Here is a 26,952-nt window from a genome sequence, read left to right as displayed (position 1 = left end):
CTTACTCCTTGGGAGGAAAGTTATGACCAACCTAGATAGCATATTAAAAAGCAGAGACATTACTTTGCCAACAAAGGTCCATCTAGTCAAGGCTATGGTTTTTCCAGTGGTCATGTATGGATGTGAGAGTTGGACTGTGAAGAAAGCTGAATGCCAAAAAATTGATGCTTTTGAACTGTGGTGTTGGAGAAGACTCTTGAGAGTCCCTTGGACTGCAAGGAGATCCAGCCAGTCCATCCTAAAGGAGATCAGTCCTGGGTGTTCATTGGAGGGACTGATGTTGAAGCTGAAACTCCAATACTTTGGCTACCTGATATGGAGAGCTGACACATTTGAAAAGACCCTGATGCTGGGAAAGATTGAGGGCAGGAGAAGGGGACGACAGAGGATGAGATGGTTGGATGGCATCACCGACACAATGGACATGGGTTTGGGTGGACTCAGGGAGTTCGTGATGGACAGGGAGGCCTGGTGTATTGTGGTTCATGGGGTCGCAGAGAGTCAGACACGACTGAGCAACTGAACTGAACTGAACTGAACCAATGACAGCAGATCTTCAGTGGTTTTCTCTATCCCACCCCAGGGACCACCAGTAAACTCTCAGGGAGGTAACTGTGTTGAAGGTGCAGCGCAGTCCAGCCCAGAAGGTAAGCTCTGGGGAAACAGACAATGTTCTGGAGAGGGTAGAATCTCAGGATCTGGAGCAGTCCAGTTTGGAGAGTGTGGACTGGATTTTAGCCAGAAGTAAAACTTCTTCAGATGCAGGCTGTCATGGAGAGGGAACATCTGTGTGCAGAGTGTTGGTGAAGCTTTAGTCAGAAGTCACATTCATCAGACATCAGAGGACACACAGGGAAAAGCCTTAAATACGTAGGAAGCGTGGGCCAGGCTTTTTAGATGTTGCCCCTTAAAACCACCAGAGTATGCACTCAGGGGAGAAGGTTTATGTGTGCTTTTAGCCTCAAGTCACACTGCATCAGAGGACACACACAAGGGAGAAGCCCTTTGTGTGCGTGCTGTGTGGGTGAGGTATTAGTGAAAAGTCAGCCCTCATTAAGCACCAGAGGATTCACAGAGGGCATAAACCTTACGTGTGCAGGAACTGTGGCCAAGACTTTAGGGAGAAATCACACCTCAGGACACCTTCAGGTGAGAAGCCTTTTGTTCACAGGGAGTGTGGGTGGGGGCCTAGTCCCAAGACATTCCTCAACACACACCAGAGGACACACTCAGGAGAGAAGCCTGATGAATGCAAGTATGTGGGCAAGGCTTCAGCCGTCCTTCTCTTGCTATTTCTGTCTTTTCCTGGCTTGTGCAAATACTTGTTTCCATAAGTTCTCTATATAAATTCAAGCCTGTTCACTTTCAGATTGTAGATTGTCATGGTAATGCTCCCTCGTGATTCACACCTCCCTGCATCTGTGCCCTGTGCAGTTGCTTCCCACATGGACTCTGGGCTTGACCATGTGACTTGCTTTTCACAGTGGGGTATCAGCAAACATGACCCAAGCGGAAGCTTGATAAGCTCATGAATGGAGGCCTGCTTTCTTGGAAACTTGAAATAACCATGCAAAGCAGCAGCTCAGGAGGAAAGACCACGCTGGATCCAACTGCTGAACGCAGCCATATGCGTCCAGGTGAGCCCAGCAGAATCACCCAGCTCATCCATAGACATATAGACAAGTTCAGTCATTATGGTTTTAAGCCATGAAATCTTGAGGTGGTTTGTCATAGCAGTAGGTAACTGTCATCCTCAGCTATAGCAAAGATATGGCTACCTTTAGTGGCTCTGGGCAAATCAGAAAAAAAAAAAAAAAGTCATAACAATATGCCACTACTGGGCAGACATACTTTTGCTCAAACCAAAGGTGCCCCTTCTTCCAGGATGCAGGCCTATGTCAGGGGCCTTTTGTGCTCTACATAAGCTGTACGCCACGTGAACCTCCTGGGAGATTTTGACTCTTTCTTCACTTAGCATAGACCAGAAACTTGACTTAGGACGGGTTTAATTACTCCAGTTAAGGAGAGAGAGAAAGCGCCTCGAGTAGTGCTCCCAGCCTTCATTCAGTAGCACAGTGACTTTTATTAAGGAAAACAGACCAAGCGTGACTAATAGAGAGTCACTGCATTTTTCAGGCAAGTCAGCTGGGCAAGCTTCTCCTTGAAAATGATGAACAGTTCCCTGAAAAAGAGGAGTCATCATTCCTCTGAACCGGCCATGAACATTCCAGAGATGAGGTAGATAGTAGATTCTAGAAGATGTGGCAGTGAGGAGCTTAACCCTCACGCAGGTGGCGGCGCCCAGCAGAGATGGCGCAAGCAGCCCCCCCCCCCCCCCCAGCCCAGCCTCCCTGGTCCTAGAAGACTGTTCTGGGACCAGAGGTCTGTGAGAGACAGTTGGGCGATGCCCCAGTCTTCACACACTCACAGGCCTATGTCAGGCTGGCCCCGGGCCTCCTGATGGAGCAGCAAAGTGGATGCCACCCTCGGGACTGTAGTGCACAGGGCCACAGCGCAACTGGGGCTCCTCCTCCTCGTACCAGCGCTGTTCACTGAAATCGGGGAAAAAGGCTGCAATCTCTCTACTGGCTGAAACCACTGAGTCTGTAAGGGGAGGAGAGAGAGAGAAGGGGTTCTCATAGGGAGTGCAGGGGAGACGCAAGAAGCAGTCATAATCGGCCTCAGAGCCTGTACTTCGCCCACCCCTAAGTCCTGGGCCACATCCGCTGAGGTCACCACATATGGCCAGAACCCCAACTGGGAGGAAAGCTCCCTGGGGGACCTGACTTTCAACCCCGCCATCCAGCCTGCCCAGCATCCTGAAGCAAATTCCCTTTGAATACTGTGGACACAGGAGGCAGCCTCACCTGAGCCGTGGGTTGTGTTACGGGTGTCGGTGAGGCCAAAACTCCCTCGAATTGAATCTGGGGCCACGTGACGTGCTCGAAACACTCTGGTGGGTCCCATCACGGTCCTCCAGAGCTGGACGGCATCCTTATGGGCAAGGATGTAGGCTCGGATCGGCCCACTGTGAACCAAGGGAGCACATGTCAGGAATCTGGCTCTGGGTTCAGGAGGGCACACTGGACATCCTGAGTCCCCTTGCTTTCTAGCTGAGTACTGTGTCAAAGAGTTGACAGAAGGCCGCTGAGGAAGAAAGGCCACCGAGACAGCTGAGTTGTTAGGAAGCATTCAACAACACTCTTCTACAGCCCCTGGATCAGTAAGCACCTCAGAACAGGTGGCCACGGGGTCAGTCTCGGCCCGAACCCATGTTTCATCAGACCCTCGACACTGCTTACAACTTTAAAGAGTGGCAAATAAAATTAATAAATCTACTTAGGGGGGCAGGGGAAATAAGTCTCAGTGGATGAAGATGTTGAAACTAAAATGAGAAATACCTGGCCATGAACTCCACCAGCCGCTGATAGAAAAAACGCCCTGCAAGGAAGAGGACCTCCATTAAGACACCAGTGCCAAGAGAACTTTTTATACTCCTGCCTCCCTAGAGGAGGGAATAATCACTGTTTTCGAGAAAGGAACATGGAGTCTGACTTACCTGGGTGTGAACCCAGGCTCTCCAACTTACCACCTGTGTAGTTTCGGGTAAATCAATAAGTTCCCTAACTTGGTTTCCTTATCTGTGTGCTGGGGACATAATACCTACCTCATGGGGTTGCTGGGAAGTGAAATGAAATCATGAGCCTTTGGATAGTGCTTGACAGAGTTTTTTGTTAACTAGTGATATTATCAGGACATAAAACTAAACTTCTTGTTGGTACCCTGAAGTAGGACCCTCCTAGAAAATATTTTAAAAACATTGATAATCATGAAAAGTTTGTGTTATCAATCCACTCTTTAGAACACTGGCTGAATTTTACGGCTGGTAGGTACAGTAGTCATGTATAGATGTGAGAGTTGGACTATAAAGAAAGCTGAATGCTGAAGAATTGATGCTTTTGAACTGTGGTATTGGGAGAAGACTCCTGAGAGTCCCTTGCACTGCAAGGAGATCAGACCACTTAATCCTAAAGGAAATCAGTCCTGAATATTCATCAGAAGGACTGATGCTGAAACTCCAATACTTTGGCCACCTGATGCGAAGAACTGACTCATTGGGAAAGACCCTGATGCCAGGACTGAAGGCAGGAGGAGGAGGGTGCGACAGAGGATGAGATGGTTGGATGGCATCACCCACTCGATGGACATGACTTTGAGCAAGCTCCAGGAGTTGGTGATGGACAGGGAAGTCTGGCATGCTGCAGTCCACAGGGTCGCAAAGAGTCAGACACCCAGAGTGACCAAACTGACGTCACTGCGAACCTGACTTGGGTGTCGGTAAAATCTTTCCAGGGATAGAGAAGCCTCCCGCTCAGAGGACGCTTGGCTCCTACCTTCATGCTCTCGGTAAAACTTCTGGCAGTCTTCCTTTCTCCACAGAAGTTCTCTCATTCGCACAATAAGGAACTTGTTGCTCAGAATCTGCTGATGAACAGCCTGGATAAACGCCATCCCAGAGATAAATGTCAGTGACTGGGAGCATCTGAGTGAATGGGAGACCCAGGCTAACCAAAAGACTCCTGGGGAACCTTTACAGCCTAAAACTTGAAGAAAAGAGACTCCCTGTTGCTATCTTGAAGATGGGAGTGAGTCATGTATGAGGAATGTGAGTAGTCGCTAAAAATGGTAGTCCCCACCTGAAGGCCAGCTAGGACATGGGGACCTCAGTCCTATAGTCCCAGAAATCAAATTCTGCCATTCTGAATGAGCTTCAAAATGGATTCTTCCCACACCCTAGAGATAAGGGCCCAGTCAGTTGATACCTGGACTTCGGCTTTGTGAAACCCTAAGGCGAGAACCTAGCCCTCAGCCAAACCTACTGGACCTCTACATTCTAGAACTATGAAGTAATGAATGCTGTTTTAAGCTGCTAAGTGTATGGTAATTTGTTATTCAGCAATAGAGAACTAGGGCTTCCCAAGTGGCACAGTGTATAGAATTTGCCTGCAATGCAGGAGACACAGGAAACAAGGGTTTGATCTCTGGGTCAGGAAGATACCCTGGAGGATGAAATGGCAACCCACTCCAGTCTTCTTGCCTGGAAAATTCCATGGACAGAGGAGCCTGGCACGCTATAATCCATGCAGTTGCAAACAGCCGGACATGACTGAGCACATATGCAATAGACAACTAGTATACACACACTGTCCTGAGGTTTGATTCTTCTTACTGTATTAGAGCCTTTCTTAATTATATTTTTAATATTTTATTTGTTTCTTTGGCTGTATGCGTTTAAAGAATCTGCCTGCAAGGCAGAGACCTGGATTCCATTCCTGGGTTGGGAAGATCCCCTGGATGAGGGCATAGAAACCCATTCCCGTATTCTTGTCTGGAGAATTCCCATGCACAGAGGAGCCTGGGGGCTATAGTCCATGGGGCTGCAGACAGTCGGACACGGCTGAGTCACCAAGCGCTGCACAGAGCCTGGGGTCTAAGTTGCAGCCCGCAGGATCCTCACTGCTTCATGCAGAATCATTTGCTGTGGCCCGTGGCCTTGAGGAGTTGTGGCACGTGGGCTTAGTTGCCCCATCTTAGTTCCCCAGTCTCAGTGGGATCTTGGTTCTCTGATCACAGATCAAACCTATGTTCCCTGCATCAAGGTGGATTCTTCAACACTGGACTACCAGTCGTTATATTTTATATCTGCCTCAGTTCTCCAACAGATTTTTAGTCTCCTTGGGGTCAGCATCGACGACGTCTAGCTTTGCCTCCACACCATCTAGCAGAGGACTGTGTTGTCAGTCTTCACAAATGGCCCTGCGGCAGCTGAAACAGAAGCAATGCCCAGGGCATACAGTAGAGGCTTAGGACGTGTTCTTACCTCCAGAATCAGGGGGTGAGCAACTGCATCCGGCTTGATGAGGGCCAGAGTGAGCTGGAGAGCCTGCGGGCTCCGCAAGATCGAGGTCATCTCCCTCCTGCACCAGAGAGCCAGATTAGAGACTCATGAGTGTTACACTCCCCATCCTTCTTACTCTGGAGCCACGCAGTCTTGCAAGTCAACTAGGGCTCTCCCTTCTGACATTCATAAAGCAGATGACAGTTGCTTAGTATTTAACTGCCCATTGGGATCATGGGATTGAGGGAAAGGACTAGTACAGGGGCCCTCAAGTTGCCCACTGGGGGACACAATGTTGTTAATGCAACTGTAACCCTGCAAAGGAATGACCCATTCAGGAAAAGTTCAAGTTTAAACATGACCTGTCTCTGCCAGTACTCCCTTCCCTTCCTATCTTTTGTGTTTTACAGAGGATTTACAATTTACATTCCTATAGAGTCTAGCCACAAGGGTACAGTCACACAGTGCTCTCCCATCAATTCTAGAATTGCAAGACTGGATGGACAAGAATCGGGATGTTGCCAGGATACCATCCCCCTCTCATCCATCCCCCAACCCCCTGCCTAAAGTCTGCTGGATACATATGATTTCTTATCTAAAGTTACAGATAAGTCAGGATCTACCCTGGCCAATCAAAGCCTTTAATACACTTGCTGTCCTCAATGGCAAGGCTTGTTGTTCAGTTGTTGTGTCTTACTCTTTGTGACCCCATGGACTGCAGCACGCCAGGCTTCCCTGTCCTTCACTATGGCAAGGCTTGCAGACATGCAACTTGAAGGTCAAAGACAACTTGTACTCTATTTGTATCTGAAGTAGCTGAAACTGCCTGGCACAAAAACAATCAATTCTATTGTAAATGAACCTATATAGTCTTATTCTATTTATCTTTGTATATCTACAGTCTAATCATGGTGTATGAGCTCAATAAATAATTATGGAAATGCTATAAAAAAGAAAAGTATTTTAAACTGGACCAAGAAAACTTGAGATCTCTTCCAACTTTGAAATTCTATTTACATGTAAGAAACTGATCATCTCTGCAGGTCTAAGGCTAGTTCTCAAAGATTATCTGGGTGGAACCTCTAAATTTGCCAGTAAATAGAGAAGGCTTCCACAAACACACACACAGACAGTGTCTGGACAACCATGTTATTTCTCTTAGCCCGAAAGTGGCACATTAAAGGCAGTGCTAGGGTCTGGCCCAAACAGGGAAACACTGCCAAGGTCTTTCCTACTCACGCCCTTTCTATAGCATTCAGGCTGATGTTCCGGTCGATCCACAAAGCTAACCGCAGTCTAATCAGTACAAGATCAGCCAACCCAGTTTCCCTAACATCCCAGGTGGTGAGTAACCCAAAAGTGAGCAGGATCTTGTCATATTTTAGGGAGAGATATCCTTGTCACCTCACCCTCCTCATCCTCCATATCCACGATATCACTAAGTTCTGGCAGTTTTGCCTCGCCAGTATCCTTCCAATCCATACAATTCTCTCCTTCTCAGCTGCCATTACCCCAGTCCAAAACATCATCAACCCTCCCCGGACTTATGCAACAGCCTCTTTAATGATCTTCCAGTTTCTACTCTTGCTACCCTCTACAATCTCTTCTCCACACAATAGCCATTGAACTGAAATGCAAACCTGATCATTTCATTTCCCTCTTTAACCCTTCATAGTGTACCCTGCTTTTACAATAAAACCTGAAAGCCTTATGTCCTACTAGGCTTTGTGTGATCTGATCCCTCATCTAGAACTCCATACACCTTAACTTGCTTTTGCTCCAGCCTCATGGGCCTTGCAGCTCCAAGACTTTCTGGCCCGACAGCCAGAGTTTTCACAGTCCAGAATGTGTTCCCGCTGGTGACCTCCTACTCACCCACTAGATCTTAGTTCGCTTCCCCACTCTCATGGCTCCTTACATGTCTTCTTCACTTATCTCTTCCCCACTAGAAGATGAGCTCCATGAAAGCACAGATCTGTTCTGTATACCACTGTATCCTCTGTACTGCAGAGCGCCTAGCACACACATGGCTCTCAACTGTATTTGTTGAATCAATCAGTGAATGAGTGATTCAGCTATTCCAAGGCCAGAATGATGCTAGAGGCTATCCAGGGGAGGGCATGGTACCTTTTCTAATGCCAGTCAAGTCATGCTTGTCTTGAATACTGGTTTACAACAAAGAGGAACAGGTCGGGAAACTTGCTCAACATAAAAGTCGCTCCTTTAGAGACTTATACGTTTTAGAAATTCCCTGGGCATTTGCCTCCACAACGGAGGCTCCTAGTTCTCCGCTTCCTGGAGGGTGCTAGCCACGCTCTCCGTCCTCCCAAGCTCATCATCACCTCGGCTTTCTGCCTCCCAAACCTGAAGCCCCGCCCTCCAGTCCCCCAAGCTCACAGCCTCAGTTCTAGACACCGCCCTCTTCCCCACCCTGCTCTCCCATTTCTCCAGGACTGCAGCCCCGCGGTTTCGGCCCTTTGTACCGAGGCCTAAACCCACTCCAGAGTCTGGGCTATTTGGGAGCCCCGGGTGGAGTTCGGATACGAGTCACCTGGTCCTCCCGCCGCGGGGCCCGGCCACCAGGCACTGCGATAGCTAGCCTTTCGGGCCAAGCGGGGTCCTTTAGGCATTCGACCGGGCAGCCCTCTCCGGGGTCCTTGCTGTGCAGCCCGAGCTGTGCCAGCCAGTCCGGGGTGTCCTGCAGCAGGAGGGCCCGCCTCCCGGTGGCCCTGTTGTCTTTCCCGCGCTTGCTCCGGGACGGAAGAGGTGACGTAGCCGTCTTGGACGGGAGATGGGTGGGCTCGGGCGCCCTCAGGTGGGAAGGCGGACCAGCCCGGTGGCGCCGCGAGGGCACGTGGCTCAGAGAGGACCTCAGAGAGGACAGAATGGGCGTTTCAGTGAGCGGGGCCGCCGGTGGGGCAGCCGGAGTGGTCTTTGCCCGACTCGCTCTCTTTTATTTTTGGTCTAGGGTAGTGCCTGGCACTTCGTTGGTACCCAGTATTTGTCTGTCGGAGGGACGCTGGGGACAAAGAACTTGTGTCTTAATTCGGTTTTGGTGAGACTGAAGTAATTCTATACCAGTTATGAGTCTGAACTCAGTTGGGTGAATTACCCATTATGAGGCTGATTTTTTATTTATCTTCTTTATTTTTTGTTTTTTGCTTTGTGCAGGCTTTCTCTGGTTGTAGCAAGCAAGGGCTACTCTTCGTTGCAGTGTGCGGGCTTCTCATTTCAGTGGCATCTCTTGTTGCAGAGCACAGGCTCTAGGCAAGGGGACTCAGTAGTTGTGGCTCATCAACACAGTACAGGTTCAGTAGTTGTGGCTGCTCTGTGGCACATGGAATCATCTTTTTAATGCACAAGGTATTCACATCACTCCTTTGCCTAAATCACTGCTGTGTTTTCCTGCTCTACTAAGAAAAAAAAATGCAAACTCTTCACCTTGGACCTTAAAGAACTACATGACTTCGGCTTTGCCGACCTGCGTGCCTTTCCAAACTACTCTCCCCTCACTCTAACCATTCTACCACCTGTTCCCACCTCAAAGCCTCCAGAGTAGGTGCTCACTGCCTGAAAGGTTGTCTCCCCAATATTTACTTGATTCACTCCTTGGCCTTGTGTCACCTCCTCAGAGAGGCCTGTCCAGACTTACTATCTAAAGCAACACCCTTTCTCATCATTCTCGTCCCCGTTACCCTTCTCTATTTTTCTTCTGAGTATTTGCCCCTATCTTTGTTGCTTTAGCCCACTGTTTTTCTGGCCTTACTAAAGAAGAGATCAGAATCTAGCTAGCAGCCATATCACTTCCTTCCTCTCTGTATTTGTGGATGTGTGTGTGTGTGTGTGTGTGTGTGTGTGTATGCGTGTGTATGACTAGAAATCTACTTAACAAAATTAGTAAGAGTGCAGAATGCTTCTGAGATGGAAAGGTGATTTCTCTGAGCCAAGTGAAGGGGATCTTAAGAGCAGGACTTGCAGATACAGGGTAGTGCCTGCAGGAGAGGGAGACCGGCATATTCCTCCCTTGCTGCTTTGCTGAATCTCAGGGCCTGGTGTTGTCCTGGTCAAAAGGAGTGTGCACTAACGCATATATATGAAATTTAGAAAGATGGTAATGATAACCCTATATGCAGGGCAGAAAAAGAGACACAGATGTATAGAACAGACTTTTGGACTCTATGGGTGAAGGCGAGGGTGGGATGATCTGAGAGAATAGCATCGAAACATGTATATTATCAAGTGTGAAACAGATCACCAGTCCAGGTTGGATGCATGAGACAAGTGCTCGGGGCTGGTGCACTGGGATGACCCAGAGGGATGGGATGGGAAGGGAGGTGGGAGGGGGGTCCAGGATGGGGAACCCAGGTAAATCCATGGCTGATTTATGTCAATGTATGGCAAAAACCACTACAATATTGTAAAGTAATTAGTCTCCAACTAATAAAAAATAAATGAAAAATAAAATAAAATACTATCTGCATTCTCAAAAAAAGAAAAAGGAGTTGGGGGGGGGTATGTGCAGTGAAAGAGTTGGCATGAAACGTTGACATGTTCTCTCCTGAAATTTGGAGCTTATGTGACTGAGAATCTGATGTCTTCTGTCTGCTCGGAGAATCTGCCCACAGCAAGGAAAATGAGGGAGTTACTCTCATCCTGCCTCGATGACTGTAACAAATCCCAACCCTAGGCCCTAACTCAGTCCTACTTCCTAAACCCCTAACTCTATTGCTGACAGTGATCTAACCCTTTGGACTTGTTACCTAACCCTAGCTCTCCTGACCCTGACTCCTCCTCTTCTGAAGCTGACCTTGTAAGTCTGACCCTTGATCCTTACACTCAGGTCCTAAACCTTATGCCCATGGTGCAGCCCTAACATCTAACCCTACCCCAGTCCCTAACCATCACGCAAATATCTTACCCTTGACTTGAACACTTTTGATCTCTGACCACCACTCTAACATTTATACTTGTGATACTAATTTCCAACACCAGCCCAAGCTGGTCACTACTAAACTCGTAACCCTTTCATCCTAGACTTCATTTCTAGATTCTGAGCCACTGACATTTATCTTCTAATCTCCTAATTCCAACCTGTCATCCTTAAATACCACCCCGTAAATTCTAACCTCTGATTCTGGAACCCTCAAACTCCCAACCCTGAATCCATGAATGACAAGCCAGTACTTCATCCAGCCATGAGCCACAGACAAGCAGAGTGGGAGCAGCTCAAACTGTGCACAAGTCAGAGGGCACCGTGAGTGAATGCCAGTAAATTAATCCACCAGACACTGAACATGAGACAATAGGAACCCTAGTAATCCAGGAAAGCTTCCCTAAATACTGGGTATGATGGATAACAGCAAACCTGAACAAACCTCCAAGTCTCAGAAGACAGGCAATGAAAGTCCCAGTCACTGTGACCACACCTCTATGTCCCAACATAGCAGCCTCCCTCAGCACATCATCCCAGCCTTCCCAAGATGAAGGACAATAGTCCTTAGTTGCAAAACTCTCAGACACGAGATGGGTGGCCCTTGTCCAAGGACACAGCAAGAGAAACCTTAGCAACACAATAACCATCATGACCAGGAGATAAATTAGCCACCACTGCTACCATTGTCTCCCTTTCACAATTATCTGGACTCCTAAGAGAAGCCCTGGCAGACCAGCTAACAACCCAGCTGAACAGAAGACAGAAACCCTGTGTGAAGTCAGCTCCTCCCCCAACTCATTAGTGAAAATGAAACAATCCAATTGTAAAATGGACAGAGGACCTGAACAGACATTTTCCCAAAGAAAAAGTATGAATGGTCAACAGGTACATCACTAATTATAGGGAAATGTAAACCAAAACAATGAGATATTGTGTCACACCTGTTAAGAATAGCTATTATTGAAAAGAGATTATAAACGCTGGCACGGTTGTAGAGAAAAAGGAACCCTTGTGCACTGTTTGTAAGATTGTGAATTGGTTATAGCCACTGAGAAAACAGTGTGAAGATTCCTCAGAGGATTACTAGAACTATCATATGATCTAGTAATTCTGCTGCTGGGAATATATGCAAAGGAAATAAAAGCACTATGTTGAAGAGATAGCTGCATGCCCATGTTCACAGAGCATTATTTACAATAGCCAAGACATGGAAACAACCTGAGTGTCCGTTGATGAATGGATGGATAAAAATGTTCTGAGATTACACACACACGTATGAATAAATCAGTCATAAAAATAGAAGAGAATCCTACAATTTGCAACAACATGGATGGATCTTGAGGACATTACACTAAATGAAATAAGTCAGAGAAAGGCAAATACTGTGTGATTTCACATATGAGATCTAAAAAACAAACAAGCACAATAAATGCATAGAAAAAAATCATTTACTGAAGATCAATGAGTTTGATGGTAGCTATTGGTTTCCTCAAGCACCAGCATATTCCTCTAATGGGGATATAAAGGCAGTCATTGCAATTCACTTGATCATCTGGGAATTCAGTAAGTTCTGTAATGGTAAGTTCAGGGGTTCTCCTGCAAGAGAAATATATGCTTAGAGAAATCAAATTTGGGAAAAGGAAGAGAAAAACTACCATACTGGTTACTATAAATAGTCTAGCAAGAGTAATGTAGAGCAATTATCCTATGAATTAAGGCAGACCAGAGTGGTTCAGATGGTAAAGAATCGGACTGCAATGTGGGAGACCTGGGTTGGGAAGATCTCTTGGAGGAGTGCATGACAACAGTACAGTATTCTTGCCTGGAGAATCCCCATGGACAGAGGAGCCTAGTGGGCTACAGACCATGGAGTTGCAAAGAGTTGAACACAACTGAGCGACTAAGTCACAGCAGCAGCAGAGACATTCTAATTTCCTTGAGGAAGAACAAAAGTACACAGTGGAAGTGGACCAAGAAGAGGAGAGCTATGGATATGAATTCTTATGTAAGTCTCTGGACCCCAGAAGAGCCTATAGGAAATTCCATGGGGCAGAAAAGATAGAGGGTAGATACAGTGGAGTTGATGTGAATCAGAGTCTGGTCAGAGGCATATAGACTGTTATTTGAGACATAGAAAGAATATAGTCTAGAACTGACCCTCTGGATTCAAGACTTAGCCCTGCCAGTTCCTAGCTCTGTTTCCTTGGGTAAGTTACATCCCTCTGTCAACTTCTGCATCTTTGAATATGAAATGCAGCTAATAGCAACATATTCCTCATGGTGGGGGCTGTGAGGAGCACAGGAGAGGGATATAGGGAAAGCATGTGACAGTGCAAGACACATGGTTGACAGTGATAATTGTTAGTCTTGCTTTGGCAGCTACCACATTCTTTATGATCTTGTCAAGAACAGAGTTTGGCGGGGAGCAGGGATAAATTGGGAGTTTGGGATTGACATATAACACTACTGTACATAAAACTGATAACTAATAAAGACCCACTCTATAGCACAGGGAACTCTGCTCAATTCTCTGTAACGGCCTGTATGGGAGAATAATATAAAAAAAAAAGAGTGGATATATATCTATATTTAACTGACTCACCTTGCTTCACAACAGGAATTAACAAAGCATTGTAAATCAACTATACTCCAATGAAAATTTAAAAATAAAGACAAACTGGGAAAAAGAAAACAGTTTCTGTTCTGCTTTGTTGAAAGACTGTGGGGAGGGGCCACTATTCATTCATTCATTCCCTTTCTCCTTATACCACAGCAAGCCATTTTAATGTGTTCAGTGTGTATTATTTTGTTTATATGTCTTTGTGCAAAATATATAATTGTGTTTGTTTATTTTTGACTTACATAATGATGTGTTAATTTTATTTTTCTGTCCCTTGCTTTTTCTCTTGGTGTAGTGTTTTGAGATCCATCATATTGCTAAGTATTGTTGTTTAGTCACTAAGTCATGTCCAACTCGTGTGACCCCCATGGACTGTAGCCTGCCAGGCTCCTCTGTCCCTGGGATTTTCTGGGCAAGAACCCTAGGGTGGGCTGTGATTTCCTTCTCCAAGGGATTTTACTCACCCAGGGATCAAAACCAGGGCTCCTGAATTGGCAGGTGGATTCTTTACCACTGCACCACGTGGGAAGCCCCTGACAAGGGCTGTGGTCCAGATACAAGAGGAGGGGATTCAGCAGGATGATCTATGAATTGGCCTAGGTCAAAAACAATCTGACGGAGTAGAGATCATGTGATGTCTCTTTGTAGTTACCCCAAATAATGAAAGTGCCTGAGAATCTTTAGGATTTTTCTTTAGTGGAACTAGAGAACATTTAGGTGAGAACTAGAGAACATTTAGACCTTTCCTGGTGAGTAATATGTATTATTATTGTTGTTCAGTCACTAACTCATGTCTGACTCTTTGTGATCCCATGAGCTGCAGCATGCCAGGCTTCCCTGTCCTTCCCGATCTCCTGGAGTTTGCTCAAACTCATGTCCATTGAGTCAGTGATGCCATCCAACCATCTCATCTTCTGTCACCCCTTTCTCCTGCCCCTGTGTTTCCCAGCATCAGGGTTTTTTTCAGTGAGTTGGCTCTTCACATCAAGTGGCCGAAGGATTGGAGCTTCTGCTTCAGCATCAGTCATTCCAGTGAATATTCAGGGTTGATTTCCTTTAGAATTGACTGGTTTGATCTCCTTGCTGTCCAAGGGGCTCTCAAGAGTCTTCCCCAGCACCACACTTTGAAAGCATCATTTCTTCAACGCTTAGCCTTCTTCGTGGTCCAACTCTCACATCGGTACATGACTACTGGAAAAACCATAGTTTTGACTATACAGACCTTTGTTGGCAAAGTGATGTCTCTGCTTTTTAATACACTGTCTAGGTTTGTTATAGCTGTTCTTCCAAGGAGCAAACATCTTTTAATTTCATGGCTGCAGTCACCATCCGCCGTGATTTTGGAGCCCAAGAAAATAAAATCTGACACTGTTTTCAGTTTTTCCTTATCTATTTGCCATGAAGTGATGGGACCAGATGCCATGGTCTTAGTTTTTTGAATGTTGAGTTTTAAGCCAGGTTTTTCACACTCCTCTTTCACCTTCATTAAGAGACATTTTTGTTCCTCTTTGCTTTCTGCCATTAGGGTGGTATCTTCTGCATATTTCTTCCAGCAGTCTTGATTCCAGCCCAGCATTTTGCATGACGTACTCTGCATATAAGTTAAATAAGCAGGATGACAATATAAAGCCTTGACATACTCTTTTCCCAATTTTGAACCAGTCCAATTTTTTTTTGAACCAGTTCAGTTTTGAGTGTTACCTTGCTATCATGTGAAATGAGCACAATTGTATGGTAGTCTGAACATTCTTTGGCATTGCATTTCTTTTTTTTGTTTGTTTGTTTGACTTTGGCCATCTGATGTGAAGGGCATTGCCTTTCTTTGGTATTTGAATGAAAACTGATCTTTTCCAGTCCTGTGGCCATTGCTGAGCTTTCCAAATTTGCTGGTATATTGAGTGCAGCCCTTTCACAGCATCATCTTTTAGGATTTGAAATAGCTCAGCTGGAATTCCATCCCTCCACTAGCTTTGTTCATAGTAATGCTTCCTAAGGCCCACTTGACTTCACACTCCACGATGTCTGGCTCTAGGTAAGTGACTACACCATCCTGGTTATCCAGGTCATGAAGACCTTTTTTGTACAGTTCTTCTGTGTATTCTTGCCCCCTCTTCTTAATCTCTTCTGCTAGGTCCTTGCCAAATAATATGTATGCTGATCTGTAAATCAGATGAGCCTTGTGAATTGAGATTGTCAGAAGAGGCTGTCATAAAACTCTTACAAAATTATGTCTTTTTAACCTGTGTTCCCTTCCACACTCTTCATTTTCTCTTGATTAATTAGTTAATTATTATTATTTTGACTGCACTGGGTCTTCATTGCTACACAGTCTTTCTCTAGTTGTAGTGCGTCGGGGCTACTCTAGTTGCAGTGCATGGTCTTCTTGTTGCCATGGCTTCTCTTGTTGCAGAGCATTGGCTCTAAGGTTCCTGGGCTTCAGTAGTTGTTGTGCATGGGCTCAGTAGTTGTAGCACAAGGGCTTTCTTAACGGCATGTGGAATCTTCCCAAACCAGAGATCAAACCTGTGTCCTCTGCATTGGTAGGCGGATCCTTAACTACTGGACCATCAGAGAAGTCCTTCATATTCTATCCTAAGATAATTTGTCCCAGTCCCATTGCCATGCCTCATAAAGCTATAATAATCTCTTTGGCATTAGCTGAGTTCTTGCTTGTACTCTATGACCCCAGAGTTCAAAGACACAGTATCAAAGCCTGATCTGTTTACTCTCAGAATAACCTTTTACGCTCCAGTTAGTATCTTTTGTCAATATCCCCCAAATTGGGCATGGCAGGGAAGAGAAAGGATGGAATAGATGTTCTTTGCTGTTGAATTATCAGCCCAAAATACATTTCTTCCCCAAGAAGATGTTATTTTTGAGATGGCTGGGAAATTTTGAAACGGAAGTTTGTTTAAAAGAAGATGACAAAGAAATACTTAGGTGTAATAATGGCATTGTGAGTATGTAAGGAAATGTGACACTTCTCAGAGATGCACTGTGGAGTGTGTAAGAGTGAAATTACATGATGTCAGACTTGTGTTAATACTTCAGCAAAGGAAAAAAAGAAAATAGAGGAAGGAAATGTGACAAACACTGCACTATAAGATAGGTATGAAAAGTTCATGGTATTATTATTTCTAATTTTATGTATGTTTGAAATTTTTCATAACAAATCTTCAAAGTCCTCTAGAACAAGGAACTCTTAACTCTATCTGGTTTACTTCCCAAAATGAAAAATAAAAGTGATTTTACTTACACATGGTCCATCATGCAGTTTCACTATGTTAAGATTTTCATATCTGTAAGAAATTATATTTCAAAATGATTACTTTTACTCTATGGTATATCACAAATTATGTCTAAATTTGATGTGATAATCTTTAGCTAAGTTTGAGACATTTAGCTAATAGTGATTTCTTATTTAATAAGTGATTTTAAAATATCTACTATATTTTTATTTGTCAAAGAGGTTGAGTATATAAAACATATTCAGTCTGAAATCAAATATAGAAAATTCAAAGTAACCTTGAGTATTTAAGTAGAAATGAAGAGTATTAGGATGCGAATGTGCAATAAAGTTAAATTATCCATTTGATTAAAGGTAAAGACATTACTACTGACCTTACAGAAATAAAAATGGTTACAAGGGAAGGCTATGAACAACTGTACATCAGCTGATTAGATAACCTAGATGAAATGGACAAATTCCTATAAACGCACATTACCTAAACTGACTCAAGAAAAAATAGAAAATATCAACAGGACATATATCAAGTAAACAGACTGAATTAGTTATTAAAAACCCCCTGAAAAAGAGAAACTCAGGACCAAATGACTTCTTTAGACAATTCTATCAAATATTTAAAGAGTTGATACCATTTCTTTTCAAACTCTTCCAAATAGTAGAAGAAGATTCTTGATTGATTCTGTGAAGCTAGAATTACCTTAATAGCAAAGACAGGCATCACAAAAAAAGAAAACTACAGACTAATATCCCATCTGAATATAGATGCAGAAACTGTCAGCTAAATACTGGCAACATTATTTAGCTGGCTTAAAATTCAACATTCAGAAAACTAAGATCATGGCATGCAGTCCCATCCCTTCATGGCAAATAGATGAGGAAACAATGAAAACAGTGACAGACTTTTTTTTTGGGGGGGGGGGGGAGTGGGCTTCAAAATCACTGCAGACGGTGACTGCAGCTATGAAATTAAAAGATGCTTGCTCCTTGGAAGAAAAGCTATGACCAACCTAGACAGCATACTAAAAAGCAGAGACATTACTTTGCCCACAAAGGTCCGTCTAGTCAAAGCTATGGTTTTTCCAGTAGTCTTGTATGGTTGTGAGAGTTGGACTATAAAGAAAGCTGATGGAGAAGGAAATGGCAACCCACTCCAGTATTCTTGCCTGGAGAATCCCATGGACGGAGGAGCCTGGTGGGCTACAGTCCACGGGGTCACAAAGAATCGGATAGGACTGAGCGACTTCATTTTCACTTTCACTTTCAACCCTCAGTTGAGAAGACTTTCAGCTCTTGTGTTTGCTATTGATTGTTTTCTTGAGTTCTCAAAGACCTGTGACCATATTTTTTTTTAAGTTGCCTGTTTTATAATTGCATCACTTTACACACTATTGTCTAATAATATGTGGTATTTAGAATGCCTTCTTAATTATTTTGAGCAGCCATTGCCTGTATTTTCTTAGCACCTCCTTGGTTTTCTTAAGTGAACTCATCTGACAAGGAAATGCAGTTTTTTGTTTGCCATCTCTGCATACTGGACCATCTAAGTCAGTGTTCTAACTAATCCCTGATGGTCTCTGAGCTACTGTTCTACCAGACTCAGTAGTTATGTGCTTCAGGAATTTTTCAGTAGAATTGGTCCTATTAGGAGACTCTTGGTGTCACCTTTGTTATCTTAAAAGCTGGTCCCTTCACTGAAGCTCTTAATTTTTTGAAAACTTGATGCTATTTCAGCTGAAAAAAATTCGCAAGACTATTTAAAAAATTGAGGGAAGCCATTTAAGAAATTGAAAAGTAATCGCAAACAACATTGGGTAGTTGTGACTTTCAGTTCTGTATCAGTTGAATTTTTGTGCTCTTTTCCCTGTGTACGTGGTGTTTCTATTTTTCTCCAATAAAACTTTTTATTTAAAAAAAATGAAGAAAGCTGAGCACTAAAGAATTGATGCTTTTGAATTATGGTGTTGGAAAGGACTCTTAAGAGTCCCTTGGACTGCAAGGAGATCCAACCAGTCCATCCTAAAGGAAATCAGTCCTGAATATTCGTTGGAAGAACTGAAGCTGAAACTCCAACAATCTGGCCACCTGATGTGAGGAACTGACTCATTAGAAAAGACCCTGATGCTGGGAAATATTGAAGGCAAGAGGAGAAGGGGACGACAGAGGATGAAATGGTTGGGTGGCATCACCGACTTGATGGACATGAGTTTCAGTAAGCTCCGGGAGTTGGTGATGGAGAGGGAAGCCTGGCATGCTGCAATCCTTGGGGTCACAGAGTTGGACATGACTGAGCAACTGAACTGAACTGAAATACTGGCAAACTGAATATAATAGTGTATTAAAAGGTCTATACATCATGACCAAGTTGGGTTTATCCCACGAATGCAGAGTGGTTCAACCTAAAAATAGAAGCCAGTGTACTAACATCATATTAAAAGAATGAAGCCAAAGAGTCACATGCTCATCACATTCATGTTAAAAAAAAAAAAAAACAACACACATCATTTCAGCATCAGCAATTAACATGGATATGCAGTTCAAAACCATGCTGAGATATCACCTGACATCTGTCAGAATGGCTATCATCAAAAAGAATCCAAATGACAGATAGTGACAGGATTTGGGCACTGTTGGTGGGAATGTAGATTGGTGCAGCCACTATTTAAAATAGTATCAGTTCAGTTCAGTCGCTCAGTCATGTCCAACTCTTTGTGACCCCATGAATCACAGCACGCCAGGCCTCCCTGTCCATCACCAACTCCCAGAGTCCACCCAAACTCATGTCCATCGAGTCGGTGATGCCATCCAGCTATCTCATCCTCTGTCGACCCCTTCTCCTCTTGCCTCCAATCCCTCCCAGCATCAGGGTCTTTTCCAATGAGTCAACACTTCACATGAGGTGGCCAAAGTATTGGAGTTTCAGCTTCAGCATCAGTCCTTCCAATGAACACCCAGGACTGATCTCCTTTAGGATGGACTGGTTGGATCTCCTTGCAGTCCAAGGGACTCTCAAGAGTCTTCTCCATCTAAAATAGTATGGGGGTCTCTTAAAAAAAATTTAAAATAGAACCATATGACCCGGCATTTCCACTCCTCAGTGTAATTTAAAAAAACCAAAATGATAATTTGAAAGGATACATGTACCCCAGTGTTCATAGCAGGATTATCTACAATTGCTGAAACATGGAAGCAACCTAAGAGTTTTATCAACAGATGAATGGATAAAGAAGCTGTGGTATACGTATACAATGAAATGCTAATCAGCTACAAAAAAAAAAAGAATGAAATTTTTCCATTTGCAACAACATGGATGGACTTGGAGGGCATTATGCCAAGTGAAATAGGTCAGAGAGAGAAAGACAAATACTGTATGATATCACTTATATGTGGAATCTAAAAAATTGCAACAAACTAGTGAATGAAACAACAAAAAAACCTGTCACCGATACAGAGAATAAGCTAGTGGTTATCAGTGGGGAGAGGGATGGGGTGAAGGACAATGTAGGGGTAAGGGGGAAAAAAAGAACTACTATGGTAGGATATGAAATCGTATGTGTGAAACTTAAAACCTGTTATGCACTATAGAATTTAAAGACTCATTCAATGAAAATTGTTTAATTAAAAAACCAAACATCTGAAAAACCCACGACCTCTGACAAAATCCAACACCCTTTCATAATAAAATTACTCAGAAAACTAGAAATTGAAGAGAATCTCCTCAATATAACAATGAACATTTATGAAAATCCCACATCTGACATTGTACTCAATAGTGAAAGTTTGAACCAGAGCATTAGAAAAGAAAAAAAGAGAGAAATCCAAAATTTTATATTATTTTCAATTATATTTCAATAAAGCTGGGGGGAAAAGCCATCCAAACTGGAAAGGAAGAAGTAAAACTTTATATTTGAAGATGACTTGGTTCTCTGTATAGAAAATCTCAAAGAATTCTTATAAAAATTATTAAAGGTAATAAATTGAGCAGTATTTCAGAATAAAGGAACACAGGAAAATCAACTGTGTTTCTATAAATCAACAAAGAACAATTTGAAAATAAAATTAATTTAAATGTTGCATTTACAATATCATTCAAAAAATAAAAGACCTGAAAATAAATTTAACCCAGAAGGTTAAAGACTGTACAATGGACGCTACAAAACATGGCTGAAAGAAATGAAAGAAGGCCTAAATAAATGGAAAGCTCTCCCATCCTCATAGATTAGAAAACTTAATATTGTTAAAATGTTTATACTACCCAAAGCAAATGACAAATTCAATGTAATCCTTATCAAAATCCCAGTGGCATCTTTTTTTTCAGAAGTGGAAAAGACTACCTTCAACTTAATATGGAATTGCAAAAGACCTTAGTAACCAGAACCATTTTGAGGGGGGAAAAAAGTTGGGAGGACCCAACATTCCTGATCTCAAAACTGACTACAAAGATAATCAGTGTTGTGGTACCAGCATTAGGTTAGACATAGAATAATGGAATAGAAATGAGAATCCAGAAATAAACCCAACATCTATGGCCAACTGATTTTTAGCAAGAGTGCCAAGACTATTCAATGGGAAAAGAATAGTCTCTTCAAAAAATGGTGCTGGGGCAACTAGATAATTGTATACAAAAGAGTGAAGTGAACCCCTATCTCACACATAAAGTTTTTGCTGGCAGAGACTGGAAGAAGGCTTCCCTGGTGGCTCAGTGGCGAAGAATCCGCCTGTCAATGTAGGAGACACAGGTTTGATCCCTGGTCGGGGAAGATCTTATACGTCACAGAGTAACTAAGCCTGTGTGCACAACTAATAATCCTGTGCTCTAGAGCCCAGGAATTGCAACTGTTGAAGCCTGTGCACGCTAGAACCAGTGCTCTGCAACGAGAGAAGCCACCGAAATGAAAAGCCTGCGCACCACCACTAGAGACAAGCCTGCACGGCAACGAAGACCCAGCACAGCCAAAAAGAAATAAAAAAAATAATTTTTAAAAAGAAAAAAGACCAGTAGATTTATCGGTTTTAGCCACTTAAGACAATTTCTGTTCAATCTTTAGGAGACCCCTAAGACAATTAAATGGGACCTGTGTTGTGACTATACGTGACCAAAACATGCAAGCTTCACAGAATTATTCCAGAAGTCATTAAACTAACAAACAGCAACAGCAACAAACCTTGGAGAGCAGAGAGAATCTGATTTCCAGGGTTGCGATATTATACTCCTCCAGTTTTCAACAACAACAAAAAATTATGACACAAAGAACCAAGGAAGTACAGCACATACACAGTATTAAAAAGCAGTCAAGAACTCAGGAAGGTCATATGTTGGACTTAGGAGACAGGTACTTTGCCCAGCTACCTCCTCTTCTTCATCAGGCTTTTATTCTTTGGCCTGAGGGAGCTTAAGGATAACCTTCATCTGTGGTCACAAGACCTGAATGCTGTGGCTACTTGCGGTACTGAATTTGTTCCACTTGATCTTTGTCCGGGCCAGACATAGCACAGTCACTTCAGTGGGTTTTTGTTTCTGTCAGAATGGGATCACGCTGGGGAACTTAGAGAGGGAGAGAAGAAATGGAGGAGCAATAGTCGAGCAGTCTCTGGAAGAAAGATCTAATCAGTTGGAAGTGTTCCATGGAGGCCATTCTGGTCCTGGCCACTTTTAGCCTCTTGAGAGAAAGGAGAGTAAAAAAAAAATGAAGACTTACAGAATTCTGTAGCAGAGGTGGCATTCCCCACTGTAGGTAATGTGGTCACTGCCACATATGGAGTCTGTTGGCCTGAGGTAGGCTAAAATCCAGCACTTATTTATATTCTTAGTGCATTCAGCCTGAAGGTGAGACAAAGACACTGCATCAGAGCCCTTTCTCTGGCTCCTCTGGCCTTGATCGCTGGGAGCAGGGGAGAAGGATGGAATATGGAACAATAGACCAGGAGTTTGGAGAGCAGGCTTCAAAAATCTCAGTATTTGACCCCTGGTGCTCACCACCAACAGTATGTATGTATATAACATAACGTAACACATGTAATCTGTAGACTCCCCAGTCTGGGCTATAAATTCCTTTTAAGGATGAAATTCCCTGCCTCACTAATTACAAAATGTGATTGTTAGGTTTCAGAGATTAGAACATGCTTATGAACATTTCTGGTTGACTTGTATATGGTGCTTCAGATAGCAGTAGGCTCAGACTTATTACAGGAGAGTTACAATTTTGAAAGAAGGGAATGGAGAGAATGAGAACCTCACTTGATCTGTGGGAGGCAAGATGTATGTCTTAGCATATCTCAGTTGAAAGAATGTCCGCCTCAGCATAGGACAGACCTGAATTTGAGCCACAACTTCTTCATTTATTTAATGGTGCAAAATACTTGCCTTCTATCCCACAAGAGAGTTGTATGAACTGATTGGGGTTTATACCCAGGGACATATAAAAGGCACTACATATAGTTAGTGACTCAGCTGTTGTTGTGGGGTTATCCCCACACACGTTTTCTCTGGCCGCTGCCTCCCAGAAAAATGAGCCAAGACCATCAGGGAAACTGTTTTTCCTCTCCATTCCTGAGTTCGGGAAGCAAGGAAGCAGAGCTTACCATTGTCTTTTCTAGGTTAGTTTCTCTGCCCATAGGAAGAGGAAAGTCTGGAAGACAAAAGTATATTCAAAAGAGTTGCCGCTCTGTCTTCTGCCCTTAAGGGTAAAAGTGAGGATGAAGGAGACCTGGTTGACACCCAGGAAGCACCAGATCCCATCAGGAGAGGCAGAGGTTCCTTTTTGATGCATGTTGCCCTCCAAAGGGGGCTTCAGAGGAGCGAAGAATCAGGAAACTTCTGTCCCCTCCACTTTGTAAAGAAGAGATCTTAATTCTGACCCTTCCCCTTCACAGGTAAATAACAACTTCTACAATCATTCTCTGTTCTTTTTAGAAAACTTACTCTTAAGTTATATGAAGTAGTTATATTGAGATACCTTAAAAGATGCTGGGTTACATATTCTTGATCCAAAACAGTCTTTGTAATTACACACATACACACACACATAATACTTATATAGTTTCATATAATTATATTAATTTTATGTAGTTATATAATTATAATGATCTGATAATATAAAATATGTATAACATATTGTCAACTCTCTCTATAATATATGTATCTTTATTAGATATCATTCATATACCATAGAATTCACCTATTTAAAGTGTATAGTTGGGGACTTCCCTGGCTGGTCCAGTGATTAACAATCTGCCTGCCAAAGAAGGGGACATGGGTTCCATCCCAGGTCTGCGAAGATTCCACATGCCACAGAGGAACAAAGCCCATGTTCCCCAACTACTGAGCCCATGCATTGCAACTACTGAAGGTGGTGTACCTGGAGGCTGTGCTCTGTAACAAGAAAAGCCACCACGTTGAGAAGCCTGCACACTGGCTCTCTGCAACTAGAGAAAGCTTGCATGCAGCAACAAAGACCCAGAACAAAAAAAATAAATAAAATTTTAAAGTACACAATTCAGTGATTTTTAATATATTCACAGAGGTGTGCAACCATCAACACAGTCACTTTTAGAACATTTTCTTTTTTTTTTTTCATTTATTTTTATTAGTTGGAGGCTAATTACTTTACAATATTGTAGTGGTTTTTATCATACATTGACATGAATCAGCCCCCTCAAAAGAAACCCTGTACCCATCAGCATGCTCTTCGCATTCCTCCCTTCCCCCAACCCAGACAACTCTAATCTACTTTCTGTGTGTTCTGGACACTTCATACAAATAGAATCATACAGTATATAGTTTTTCCAGTCTATCTCTTTCACTTAGTGTTTTAAAGGTGTATCCATGTTATCGCATGCATCAATACTTCATTCCTTTTTATAATTAATATTATGTTATATGTATATACCATATTTTGTTTATCCATTAGTCGATTAATGGACATTTGAATTGTCTTCACTCTTTGGCGATTATGAATAAGGCTGCAGAGAGGCGAATGTGATAATCACAACAGTATGGAAACTTGATACGCTGCTGTGAATATTCTTTTTTTCCCCCCTGCACCACATGAGATCTTAGTTCCCTGACTAGGAATCAAACCCAAGCCCCTGGCAGTGGAAGTTCAGAGTCCTCACCTAACTGGACTGCCAGGGAATTCCTATGTGCCTGTTTTTGTGTGGTCATGTGTTTTTATTTCCCTTAGATGTATACCTAAGAGTGGAGTTGCTGGGTTATATGGCGACCTTTGGAGGAACTTCTGGATTATTTTATAAGGTAGCCACACCATTTTACATTCCCTCCAGCATTATATGAGAGTTCCATTTTCTTCACATCTTTACTAATGTTTGTTATTATCTCTCTTTTTGATAGATGCTTTACAAATAACTTCTCCCATTCTCTAGGCAGTCTTTCATTTTGTTGACATCTTTTTTGGTATCCTTTACATCACTAAAATGTTTAATTTTATGAAATCCAACTGATTTTATTTTTTGCCACCCTGTGCAGCATTCAGGATCTTAGTTTCCTGACCAGGGATTGAACCTGTGCCCCTTGCATTGGGAATGTGGAGTCTTAACTACTGGACCACCAGAGAAACCCCTCATCTATTCTTTTGTTCATTTTTTATTTATAATACAGGCTTTTTTTAATTAACAAATTTTTATTTATTTTTGGCTGTACCGGGTCTTACTTGTGGCATGGAGGATCTTCAATCTTTGTTGCGGCATGTACAATCTTTAGTTGTGTAGCGATATATGGGATCTAGTTCCCTGACCAAAGATTGAGACCAGTTTCCCTACATTGGGACCGTGGAGACTTAGCCAGTGGACCATCAAGGAAATCCCTGAGTTTTCTTTTCTTTTCTTTTTTTTTTTTTTAGTAGTTACGCTGTGGCTTACTCTGTTTATATTAGCTTATTGGAATATACTTCAGATTTATACTATTTTAATTCGAGTGATATATAGAAATGTTACTCCTATATAGCTCTGTCCTTCCTTTTATTACATTGTGGTTATACACATTACATTTATATTAGTCAGAAACCCAACAGTAAATTGCTATAATTATTATACAATTTCATGTCTTTTAAAGAAGCTTAGAGAAGAAAGAACAGTGGGTATATATTTAGTGAATTTGTAATGTTAATGTTTCATTCACCATTTCTGGTTCTCTTCCTTTGTTTCTGTGGATTTACTGTCTAGTGTCATTTCCTTATACCAATACAGCTTTGCTTTCAGCCATCAGTTTTGATACCAATAGCACTGTGTGAATCCTTTCTTTCTGGGGGTTCAGTGTCTGCATGACTCTGAAGAGTTAGACTTAAATAAAACAGGACAGCATTTCTACTTTACTTCTAACTTTTCCATGATCTTGAATATACAGCAGAAAATGTGGGCAAAGTAAGGACACGGAACTCACCAACTGCGAAGGCAGCCCACCTGGAAATAACCAGAACAAGAATGGCGCTAGAGAAGATCCCCTTCATGGTGGCAGAAGAACTGTGGAAATATGGAGAGTTTGACAGTAAGACAGAAAAAATTCCACACAACGTACAACTTCTCATAGAGATCCATCATTAACCAGGAAATGAAGTCTAAATATTTAATGTTTTTTTCTTTCCTTGGGTTATTTGGAATGAACTGTGTCTGATGCAATTACATTGCCTAGTTCATTTCCCTAGAGTAATTGGTCATGAGAAAAAAAATGATCTCAAAAATAGAATTTTAGAAGGGAATATATATATGTATGGGTCTATTCCTGGACTCTCTTTTCTGTTCCATTTACCTATTTGTCTATACAAGAGCTCAAGCCATACTATTTTAATTATTATGGCTCTATGATAATGTCAACTGAAATGAAAACACACAACATAAAAGCTGTGAGTTTCAGTTTTATTTGCTGGCTTACTGAGGACTATAATCTGGGAGAGAGCCTCTCTGATGCCCTGAAGTGGTAGGGGGGTAAATCAGCATATATGTGATTTTGGCAAAGGAGTATGTGCAATCCAGCACACATCTTGGTAGAAGTTGGTGCTAGCCATGAGGAGATGTCTCAGTTAATGATTTTAGTGCTTTTCTAAGTACGGGAAGGTTCAAGACATTGGGTTCATAAAATTTTCTCCTGAAAATATCTACCTATCTGAAAGCCTGTTCTGCCAGTTTCCCCAGAACACAGAGTGCCTTGTTTCTGATCTTCACCCTGAACTCCTTGCAGGGTGTGTGAACATCAGTGACTGCAGTGGCTAATGAGTCAATCCTTGCAGATCAAGCAGATGGCA

General features: G+C 42.8%; 2 protein-coding genes across 6 annotated transcripts; both read right to left on the bottom strand.

Annotated features, from left to right (window-relative positions):
- Positions 1-768: 768 nt before the first annotated feature.
- On the bottom strand, positions 769-8,605 carry NME6 (NME/NM23 nucleoside diphosphate kinase 6). Of its 5 annotated transcripts, none has more exons than XM_065933796.1 (7): positions 8,451-8,605; positions 5,882-5,978; positions 4,395-4,497; positions 3,402-3,441; positions 2,868-3,028; positions 2,429-2,604; positions 769-786 (listed from the first exon to the last, which is right to left on the bottom strand). In XM_065933796.1, exons 2-6 carry the CDS (start codon positions 5,969-5,971, stop codon positions 2,438-2,440), a joined length of 561 nt encoding a protein of 186 aa, XP_065789868.1. In that variant the 5' UTR covers positions 5,972-5,978; positions 8,451-8,605; the 3' UTR covers positions 769-786; positions 2,429-2,437. The 5 variants fall into 5 exon arrangements, with proteins under 5 accessions (XP_065789868.1, XP_065789867.1, XP_065789866.1 ...); XM_065933795.1 differs by lacking the exon at positions 769-786 and adding an exon at positions 2,057-2,182; XM_065933794.1 differs by lacking the exon at positions 769-786 and having other exon boundaries at positions 2,059-2,604.
- On the bottom strand, positions 8,412-26,160 carry SPINK8 (serine peptidase inhibitor Kazal type 8 (putative)). The gene is made up of 5 exons (XM_065935036.1): positions 26,094-26,160; positions 23,279-23,325; positions 22,396-22,517; positions 16,709-16,751; positions 8,412-8,678 (listed from the first exon to the last, which is right to left on the bottom strand). Exons 1-5 carry the CDS (start codon positions 26,158-26,160, stop codon positions 8,412-8,414), a joined length of 546 nt encoding a protein of 181 aa, XP_065791108.1.
- Positions 26,161-26,952: the final 792 nt, after the last annotated feature.

Source organism: Muntiacus reevesi, chromosome 4 (assembly GCF_963930625.1).
Source record: "Muntiacus reevesi chromosome 4, mMunRee1.1, whole genome shotgun sequence".
Lineage (NCBI taxonomy): Eukaryota > Metazoa > Chordata > Mammalia > Artiodactyla > Cervidae > Muntiacus > Muntiacus reevesi.
This window is presented reverse-complemented; position numbering and strand designations above follow the sequence as displayed.

Excerpts from the sequence above, each read along its gene's own strand:
- SPINK8 (XM_065935036.1), bottom strand. The coding sequence starts at position 26,160 with ATGAAGGGGATCTTCTCTAGCGCCATTCTTGTTCTGGTTATTTCCAGG. Across the intron at positions 22,518-23,278 it reads CTAACCTAGAAAAGACAATG|GCTGAATGCACTAAGAATAT; the intron begins GTAAGCTCTGCT and ends TCTCACCTTCAG. Across the intron at positions 8,679-16,708 it reads AACTGCATGATGGACCATGT|ACGGCTACGTCACCTCTTCC; the intron begins GTAAGTAAAATC and ends CTCCCGTCCAAG.
- NME6 (XM_065933796.1), bottom strand. The coding sequence starts at position 5,971 with ATGACCTCGATCTTGCGGAGCCCGCAGGCTCTCCAGCTCACTCTGGCC. Across the intron at positions 4,498-5,881 it reads CTCACCCCCTGATTCTGGAG|GCTGTTCATCAGCAGATTCT; the intron begins GTAAGAACACGT and ends GCGTTTATCCAG. Across the intron at positions 3,442-4,394 it reads GTTTTACCGAGAGCATGAAG|GGCGTTTTTTCTATCAGCGG; the intron begins GTAGGAGCCAAG and ends TCTTCCTTGCAG.